Source organism: Dermacentor variabilis, chromosome 4 (assembly GCF_050947875.1).
Source record: "Dermacentor variabilis isolate Ectoservices chromosome 4, ASM5094787v1, whole genome shotgun sequence".
Classification (NCBI taxonomy): domain Eukaryota; kingdom Metazoa; phylum Arthropoda; class Arachnida; order Ixodida; family Ixodidae; genus Dermacentor; species Dermacentor variabilis.
The window spans coordinates 18,563,131-18,573,623 of record NC_134571.1 but is presented as its reverse complement, the minus strand read 5'-3'; the positions used below and the strand labels follow the sequence as shown (position 1 = coordinate 18,573,623).

General features: G+C 48.3%; 1 protein-coding gene across 1 annotated transcript in view; it reads left to right on the top strand.

Annotated features, from left to right (window-relative positions):
• Window positions 1–464: 464 nt before the first annotated feature.
• LOC142577843 (beta-galactosidase-like) overlaps window positions 465–10,493 on the top strand; it is a 59,248-nt gene continuing 49,219 nt past the window's right edge. The window contains exons 1-2 of the mRNA XM_075687283.1: window positions 465–659; window positions 8,286–8,458. Coding sequence (XP_075543398.1) covers window positions 465–659; window positions 8,286–8,458 — 368 coding nt within the window. The remainder of the gene's footprint in view (window positions 660–8,285; window positions 8,459–10,493) is intronic.

Genomic DNA, 10,493 nt, shown 5'->3' with positions numbered 1-10,493 from the left:
ACACGCTTTCCCTCATACGGAACCTCACGGCGACGGCAACGCCGACGGCGACGGGAGAAATGCGCCTGGAGTGTCCATATAATTGATATCGCAATAAAAATGTATGATTTCATAATGCATGCAGGCCATGTATGCAGCGCATGTATGCAGCCTTAACAGCCTCGCTGGTAATCCGTCCCCATATGAATGTTGCAGCCCCACGAATGTTTTCACACTAGATAACCATATAGAACCGTGAATTCAACCCACCAGACCTTATTTACTTGACACGCATGTTTCAATCGTGCATGCAGGGGCATTTCCATTCCTGTATACATATAGGTCCGTACTTTTTCTGAATAAATTTCTAGTAGCTTACGCTCCTTTTCGTGTCTTTTGTGTCCGTATTTTTTTACGCTTAATCTTTCATATCTTTCTCTCCATGTGCCAGATTACGGAATCCTGCGACAAAACCGAGTTCGTCCATGGCGTTGTCCTTTCGCAAAGTGCCAGTGGTGACTGCACACTTGCAGCCTGAGTGCCAAATGATCGTCGTGGCGAATCCACAGGCGAAGCCACGACGGGTCGCCACCATGCTCAAGTGGCTGGCCTTTGCCGTCACGTGCTCCATTCTGTCTTTCCAGTCTTGGCGGCTCAAGTTCACCGCGAACCTTCAAAGAGTAAGCGTACTCTTACTAAAGTGTAGTACGCGCTTTTGCACTCTTACGGCGATACCCCAGGTGGTCGAAATTTCTGCAGTCCACTACGGCGTGCCTCATAATCAGAAAGCGGTTTTGGCACGTAAAACCCCCAATTTATTTATTATTTTTCGAATGAAACGGAGACAGAGTGGACTACAACTGCATATGCTGTGGCCCTTGGTGACAACTTTAGTACAAGCTCCGCCAATTCAACAACACTGCATGTGCTGCTCAACTTGCCCTCGGCTCCGCAAAACATAGTTCCCAATTGAGAGGCGCCGATATTGAAAACATTCGCCTGTGCAGTGACGTCGCGGGAAGGAGCAAACGTAGTTGGCCGTCGCATTTCTACAAATTCTCTTGGAGCTGGACAGCGGTGTATTTGCCACTGTATATTAGAGCGCAGCTCTTTGGCGTCCGTTCCTGGGTTTCGCGTCGTCGTCGGCCTCGTAACCAGCTCCGCCCCCCTTTCATCCCCCCAGCGCTAGCAGCGACCGACTGATACCGCTGGATGCCGCTGACGCCGCTAGAGAGTCAAGATAACGTGACTGCATAGAACACCGTCGCCGCCATGCAGAAAGAGGAGGAAAGGGTCCCCCCCCCCCTGTTCTTGTGTGGCGGTGCTCTGCAGTTGCCGACGCGCCGGTTATTCGTTGTCCCTGAAACCAACTCCGCAGCTGGGGTTGACTCACTATCGGCGTCAGCGGCATCAGTCAGTCGCTGCTATCTCTTCCCTCCTCCCTTTATCGTGTTGTCCGCTTGCTGCGCGCGCTTCTGCCCCCATCGTTTGCCGCTGGGTGTACACGCCGCCCCCCTCCCCCCTCTTCCTGCGAGTCTCCGGTTGTCAAAGCGCCGGCTCGAACTTAATTCCTTTCTTCGCTCCTCCTCCAATGCAACCCCTGTGCGGTGGCAATCAGAGAGCCAGATCGGTGGCGGCGGATCTGTATATGTGCACCGCCCGAGCCGAAATTGCCGCTGCCGTTCGCCCTGTGCGGTGGCAATCAGAGAGCCAGATCGGTGGCGGCTTGACATAAAGACAAACAGCAATTTCCTAACACTTATGCGGGAGAACATCCCGTTCCTCTCGCTCGTAACGCGTCCCACGGCTGTGACAACCTCGCGAGGCACTTGTATAGATCTCGTCTTTGAGAATCAAGCATTGGTGTACCAAGTCGAACATATATCAGTCTATTTCTCCGACCACAAAGCTTCCTTCATGACTGTCAAGAACTGTTAGTGGAGTCTTTGTTAAAGGAATACGTGTGAAAAATAAAAAAAAAATTCTGTGATAGCGCATACATGTGTTGCTCGATTTCTTTGCCTCAATCTATCGAAAAGGTGAAACAGCTTATTTGCTGCGCTCAAACTTCGCATTAGGAAGTAACGTAATCGTCGGTAACTTTTTAGTTTGTTACAGAATTGTAGTTCATTACTTCGTGGTTTCTTTCTATTCCCGTGTAATAGTGCGTGCTCTCTTTTGGTATCGGCCAGGTGAGAATGCTGAAACAGTGTCGTTGTTGTCCTGTTCTTATGTCATCAGCATTATCATGGCATATCATGTCTGGCAAACCGAAGGTTGCCGAGATATTCGCCATCGATCTTTACTCCTAAGCCTTCTCAGTTTAATAGCTTGAATACTTCTTCCAAGCACACAGTGAATAGCATTGGAGAGATTGTGTCTCCCTGTCTGATCCCTTTCTTTATAGGTATTTTCCTGCTTTTCTTCTGTAGAATTAAGGTAGCTCTAGAACCTCTGTAGATATTTTCCGAGGTATTTACGTAAGCGTTCTGTACTCCTTGATTACGTAATGTCGCTATGGCTGTCGGTATCTCTACTGAATCAAATGCCTTTTCCTAATATATGAAAGCCATATAGAGAGGCTTATCGTACTCTGCGGATTTCTCGATAACCTGTTTAATGACATGAATGTGATCCATTGTAGAGTGTCCCTTCCTGAAACCAGTCTGTTCCCTTGCTTTACTAAAGTCCAGTGTTGCCTTATTCTATTGGAGGTTATGTTGGTAAATATTTTATGTAATACTGTAAGTAAGCTAATGGGCCTAAAATTGTTCAATTCTTTAACGTATCCCTTTTTGTGGATTAGTATAATGTTTGCATTCTTCCAGTTTTCTGGGACCCTTGCAGTCGATAGACACTTCGTATAAAGAGCCGCCAGTTTTCCAAGCATTATGTCTCCTACATCTTTGATTAAATCGACTGTTATTCCATATCTTACTGCTCTTCCTCGTTTCATGTCTTGCAAGGACCTTCTGACCTCACCGCTAGGTACAGGAGGAGTTTCTGTATACTGTTCATTATTGTTTTGAATAGAGCGCTCCTGAGTCGTCTGGGTACTGTAAAGGTCAGCACAGAATTCTTCCGCTACATTTACTATATCTTTGAGATTGCTGATGATATTACTCTGCTTATCTTTTAGTGCATACATCTTGGTTTGTCCTATGCCAAGTTTCCTTCTCACTGATTTCAGGCTGCGTCCATTTTTTTACGGCTTCTTCGGTCTCTCTCACGTTATAGTTTCGAATATCACTTATTTTCGCCTTGTTGATCAGTTTTGACAGTTCCGCGAATTCTATCCTATCTCTTGAGTTGGACACATTAATTTTTTGTCGTTTCTTTATTACGTCCTTTAATTGTTACTTGGGAGAGATTGCCTACTGGTTGCCTTGGTGCCTTGCCTCCCACTTCACTTGCTGCCTCTGAAGCCAGCCTCATTACGGTTTCATTCATTACCTCTATATAACCATGATCATCCCTCTGTTCTAAGGCTGCATATTTGTCTGCAAGTACCAGCCTAAATTTGTCTGCTTTTACCCTTACTGCCTCTAAGTTGACCTGTCTTTTCTTGACCAATTTTACTCTTTCTCTGCTTAAATTGAGGTGGATCCTGGACCTCACTAACCTATGATCACTACATTTTACTCTACCTATTACTTGAACATCCTGCACTATGCCGGGATCGGCAGATAGTATGAAATCAATTTCATTTCTTGTTTCACCATTAGGGCTTTTCCAGGTCCATCTTCTCTTGCTACGTTTCTTAAAAAAGGTGTTCATTATTCTCAGCTTATTCCTTTCTGCGAATTCTACCGGCATCTCACCTCTAGCGTTTCTAGAATCGACATCGTAGTTGCCAATTGCCTGTTCACCCGCCTGCTTTTTCCCCACTTTTGCATTGAAGTCCCCAATTACTACTGTATACCGCGTTTGCACTTTTCTCATGGCTAATTCATCATCTTCATAAAACTGATCTACTTGCTCATCATCAGGCTTGAGCTACCTTTAATCTATGCCTCTTATTAAGTTTGATTACGACTACTGCTACCCTCTCATTAATGCTGTAGAATTCGTCAATATTGCCCGCTATGCCCTTATGGATTAGGAATCCTACCCCGTATTGCTTCTTATCTAGGAGACCTCTATAGCAGTGGACATGTCGGTTATTCAGCAATGTATAAGCCTCACCAGTTCTAATTCCACTAAGGCCGACGATATCCCAAACAATGCCTGATAGTTCCTCAAAGAGTCCTGCTAAGCTAACCTCACTTGAGGGGTTCGGGTGTTGAACGTTGCAAGGGTCAGTTTCCATTGGCGGCCTGTCCAGACCCAGAGATTCTTAGCGCCCTCTGCTGCGTTACAGGTCTGACTGCCACCTTGCTCAGTTTCTCCGCAACTGCTGGGGACTGAGGGCCATGGGGTAATTCAGAGAGTCATTTGGGAGGGAGTGGCCGAATACGCACCAGGGAGGCCAATTCCTGTTCTGGTGAGGGAGTGTCTTGTTGAAGCTTAGTGGGCCTTCCTAATTTGGTTGTACCTTGATTAGTATAGCCCCAGTCGCTCTCAGCATCTTTTGCCGGTGACAGGCGTCACAACAAATCTGCAGGTGTTGTGCACTGGAGGAGGTGAATTTCAAGCTCAACATAGTAAAAAATAAAAGAAAAAAGAAACCTGGTTACGGTTGTCAGATAGAAGGAAATAATTTGCTGTGCGAACTGGTTATATGCATAGCGTGCAGAGCGATTAATCAATTATTTTCCCGCCGTAGTGGTATTTACAAGAGTAATGTGCTTTGTACTCGTCGAACGAATGCGTTATATTCGTGCTTTAAAAAGATTCGCCTCGTTCTGTAAAGTGAGCCGTAGTATTTTGTTCATAGCAGCAAACTCCACAGGAGTGTCTGAACTATTCTGGCGATATCGTGCACAACTGGACCTCTGGCATCATCTTTAAGTGTTATAGAATTTTTTTAAACTTGTCTGTTGCAGATAACACAATTCTAGTCCTTGAGCTGAATTATTCAGTGCGATGGAGATTGCATGCAAGAGAAATCGAAACACGTATTCAACTAATTAACGGGAATCCCCTAGATATCTTTTGAATTAATCACTTTACGCTACATATCGCAATTTACGAATTGTAGCTGGTGCGCTTGCAAGGCGCATCCACTTGAAATTAATTTCCAGAATGACACGAGTTTGGAAACATACGCCTCTAAACTACCCGTAAAAATGCACTGTTGTTCCACTTCATTTTTTAACAAAACGCTCTTTCATGCATTAAAGCGCAAAAGTAACTCGAACGCCCCAGTATTTCGTTCCACACTTTGGGAAATATTATATCGAAACTGGTGTAATCCTGGAAATTCATTTCAGGTGGCTACGCCTTGCAAACTCACTGACTGCAACTCCTAAATTGCAATATGCGCCGTAAAGTAAATAATTAACACATTCATTAGGTATTTTCTGTTATTTCATTAAATATATGTTTCGATTTCTCGTGCTGGTAATGTCCGCCTCTTCGAGTAAGCCAGCTCAGGGTAAATAGTTACGCTATCTGCCACAGGTGATAATTAAAAATTCCGGAGAACTTAAAAGCGATCACCCCGTATATATAGTATACATGTCTCAGGTGAGCTGTAAAAAGGTAACTTCTCTTTATGCTCTCTTCTTGCAATAAAAAGAAGTAGCGAGTGGTACACACGCTAGTAGAACCAGAGCGCAGTGTGAGGCCGATACCAAAGGGAAAGGAATTACCACGCCACTTGAAAGCTCAGAGTCAACGGTCGTACTGTTGCCAGGGAAGCGGTTTTTCTGGTGATCTCTCGCAAACTCGTTTCGCCAAAATGGCGGCACCCTACCTGCCCGCATCAGATCAAACGGGTAGCAGTGTCTAATCCATTTGCTCCTTTCACAGGAAGTGAAAGGTGTTACCAGAGTCTTATTTAATGCTATACATATTAAATGACTCTACTGACTTTCACTACTCATCAATTTACCTCGACATCAATGTTCCGCCGTTATCTCAAGTTTATACTTGAAATCGGTTCTCGATATAGATAGAAGAAGGCCTAATCTATGCTAACACTCCAAGTAACATACAGCCTTGAATAACACGTGCCTCCGAAGACGGTCTCACAGTGACGTCACTGGAAAGTCGCTGGAGTGGAATAGAGACGCGCCCTCTTGTAGGAGTGCCGAATTTGTCGCCATCTTAGTGCCCAGGTTGACTGAGTCGAATGTCGTTTGATGTCGATACTACAACGACCCGGGCCTCCGCTCTTCACGTGATTCGCCCTACGGAATAGCGCTCAATATGGAAGAGCAGACAACCATTTTTATTTTTGCTAATTTTTCGAACTTCTTTTCTCGCATGTTGGGCTGCCAAGTTGAAGGTGCGGCTCAAAAACGAGTGCGGCCTTTATACGAGTCTATGGAGTACGAGTGCCGTTTATGAATCCTGTCGAGGTTTCGCTGCTATAGTTGCCGTTCACGATTTAATGGACCTGGTGAAAAGTGGGGTAACGTCTAAAACTGCGAGGTTATTACCAAGTCCCGAATTATGTTCATCCATCTAGACGTACACATATTTTTAGGCTGCCGTGCTTAACGATTGCGATGGGTTCCTCATATCGGGATGGCTAGCTTGCTCGACGGAAAACCAATAAGAGAGAGGCACACGAAACGTGTTTTCCAGCGCGTGTGGTCAACGAATATACGGCGGCCTGGAATTCAGCGTTGCAAATCGGGGCAATGTCCCGGCACGCTTTCCTTTGTCAAGCTAATTGCCCTTCTGTGAGCGAAAACCTCGTCACTTTTTTCCCCTGCCACTCCCTGATCTCATCCGACCAACAAAGTCACAAATAGACATGAGGACCAAAAGTTTGCGGTGGATACTCAGGCACTGGCACTGCTTTGGGGCACCCACCGCCTCTCCGTGGGATGACTCGGACAACAGAAATAAACCACGACGGGAAAACGGTCTTTTCCTTGAAGATCCCTCTACTTTCCTGGACAACCCATCTTTCGAGGTCCCTCCGCTTTTCTTGACAATGGACCCAGTTTGGGATGTGATCGTGGTAGGTGGTGGTCCGAGATGGCAGCCCTCGATCGCTCCAGTGCGCGCTGGAAGCGCGAAAAGCGCGTCCGGTGGAGGAAAGTGTTTTAAAGCGAATAGCTTTCTTTGGCTTTTTCGGCCGTTTTCGGGGTAGGTATGTGGTACCACGATGTTCGGACTTGGGGGAAGGAAGGCGAGGAAACGCGCCAACGTAAAGGGCGCGTGCTCTTGGGCAACAACCGAGTTGCAAAAAGGGGCGGGGGATCGCTGCGCGTGAGCTCTCGCGTAAACGGGCGGCTGGGAAGAGGGAAGCACTGTTTATTGCTTCGTTAGCTCGCTCGCTCGCTCGGTCGCCGCAGGAAGGCGAGGGATAGGGCGCTTGCATTCGAGCAAGCGAGCTTGAGGGTAGTTTTAGTAGGGGAAGGGCCGGAGGGAAGTGGAGGGAGGCTGTTACTCGCTCGTTCGCCGCACATCTTTGGAGGCCCCTTCGCTTCCCTTGACAATGGACCCCTTCTTTGGAGATCCCCCTTTTCCTAGGTAACCTTTCTTTGGTGATCTTTCCACTTTCCTTGACAATACACCACTCCGCCGATTATCTCTGCTATACGCGGAATGTAAGGCCTTCCTGGCTTCTTTATTAACCAGGACCACTGGAGACAGACCGAGTCACCTCGTACAAATAAGGTAAATGTATTTGTCGCTTTCATCATTGATGCCGGTCTTCGTAGTCGTCTGCTGATCCCTTTGGTGAAGTCCACCTCCCTCGGTCCTGGTCGTATCAGCCTTCCGAAACTTCGAGCAAGACAGCTTCTCAAATTAAAGGGCTTGATGGCGCTTTGAAAGGGCGCACCAACTCAATATATCCAACGTCAAATCCGTTACAATAAAGTTATTTTACGCCATGGTCAATCAGTAAGTAACGCGCGTTCGATATAAAGAATAATTCGCTTTATCCGGTTTTAATTGTAATTCTCTAGCTAATGATATGTTAAGGCTACGCATTGATAATCCGGATGAAATCTGATTGTTAACATTGTATTTCGCGGTTAATTAAGTAGATGTCTTATACTACTGTTTATCAATTCTGTTATCGTTTGTGTTACTATTGCTTTCTGTGGCCTTCTTTGTTTATTTCTACTTAGTTACATGTTACATCTCGAGTTAAATCTTGAGCGCTTCTCATGCTTCCACACCACGTATTCTCGATCATCTCTGTAAATATACGTCGGGCCATCACAATCTCGCGCATGCAGCCTCGGGGACAACCATCACAGTTCGCCATCGACTTAGAGAGCGGCTCGTTCACGCTAGCCGGCGAGTCCGTGCGGATCCTGTCCGGCTCTGTCCACTACTTCCGCACGCCGCGCGAGCTGTGGATGGAGCGCCTGACCTACGCGCGTGCCGCCGGCCTTAACACCATCGACACGTACGTCATTTACTACGAAAACCATGGTTTGAGCTGTAGTTCGGCTCACAGGTAAGTCAGTGCCTCAAACCGTCGCATTAGCCACGCTCAGCACACGGTCTTCCAAAAAGACAAGCGGTGCGACAGCAACGTGCGACTGCTGCACACGAACGTTGCAACTCGAATAGTAAATGTACACGTTACCCGCCGTGGTTGCTCAGTGGCTGTGGTATTGGGCTGCTGAGCACGAGTTCGCGGGATCGAATCCCGGCCACGGCGGCCGCATTTCGATGGAAGCGAAATGCGAAAACACCCGTGTACTTAGATTTAGGTGCACGTTAAAGAACCCCAGGTGGTCAAAATTTCCGGAGTCCTCCACTACGGCGTGCCTCATTATCAGAAAGTGGTTTTGGCACGTAAAACCCCATAATTTAAATGTACACGTTGCAATAAGAGGGGTAAGCTTCACAAGCATAACAGGTGAAAACGTGTACAGGGATGTTGGCAAAGCACCCAAACAAATGCACGAGGTTTGAAACCTACAGGGAAGCAAACACAGTGGGCTGAGTCCGCCTAAAGTCACTAGATTTACAGAAAAGCAAAAAAAAAAAATTGGAGGACGCTAAACTTTGCCTTCAAGAGTGGAACGCGATAACGTTATCGCACCCAGTTCGCACCGCCCACTCATTCGCTTGGCATGCTCTTGAGTCAAACAAAGACGAAACGTGCTCCTGAGCAAGCGGAACGAACCAAATAACTCGGTGTCTCGGAGGGAGAAACGATCTACGCGAGCCAAACGTCGTGATCGGCACGGACAGCCGGGTCGCGTCGCGCCATGAAGGCGGACGCGATCATGGGGCTGACGCCTCGATGGTATCGTCCTCTATCTCGCTTGGGAGCACCACGCAGACGCAGACGCCAGCAGCACGGCATACATCGCAGGGGACGCTTTCTCCCCAGACGCGCTACGGCGCAGCGATCACGTCAGAGGCGTCCCGCATCGGACGCTGCCCTAGAGAGAGAGAGAGAGAGAGAGAGAGAGAGAGTAAACGTTTATTGTAATAGAGGTTGTTTGGTTATGGTAGGTGGAGCCCCTCCTCCAGGGCCCCACTGGTTACAGCGGCTCGCCGGGCCTGGTCAAGGGTCGCCAGTTGGCTTCCCAATTCCACTTCCGCGAGTCGCGCCTCCCACGACCAGTTATGTAGAGTGTTGTCTAGCAGCGGCGAGGTGGCAGCCGCCGGACGTAACGCGCACTGGAATGTTATGTGTTCCAATGTCGGTGTTCCTTCGCACCACGGGCATGTGTTGCTGTATTTGTCTGGGTACATTTTGTGTAGCCTATATAAATGTGGGAAAGTGTCTGTGTGCAGGCGGCGCCAGTCCCGTGCTTGCCTCCTGTCTAGGTCTGGGTGAGGAAGGGCTTTGGTTCGCCTACTTAGCCGTTGTAATTCGATGATTTCTCTTGGTCGAGGTGTTCTCTCGGGCGGTGTGGCCCGCGGCTCGGCCAGACATGCCTCGAGCTAAGCGGTCCGCCCGTTCGTTCCCCGCTATCCCTGTGTGCGCCGGGCACCAGGTCACGCAATGATCCAGGGTGAGTTCCGTTCCTAGGATGCGGAAGACGCAGCCCGGTAAAGCCTCCCCCCCCCCAAGGAAGAGGCGGCAGGCGTCGTGCGAGTCTGTCAGCACGTAGGCCGATTGGCCCTTAGCTTCCGCGGCACGTATGGCCAGGGCTATGGCCACAGCTTCGGCCGTTGCAACCGATTTCGTGCGTATGGATGCTGCTACGGTTGTTCGTCCTTGGCTAGGAATCGCGCTGTGAGCGGAAAGAAGAGCCGCGTCGCCTAAACACGAGCGTTCGAGTGACGCACGCTGAAAGTTGGAAGGGGAGAGAGCGAGAAAACTTATTGAACGCAAGGGTATTGGAGCATTCTCGCACCGGTCCCCGCACGGCCCCAATATTTCCCCAATCAACGCCACCTAGCCCCAATGCGCTGAAACAAGACGAAGGGGAGACGCGGTAAGACGCGGGCGAGTGACGCGCCATCTGTCGGGGCAG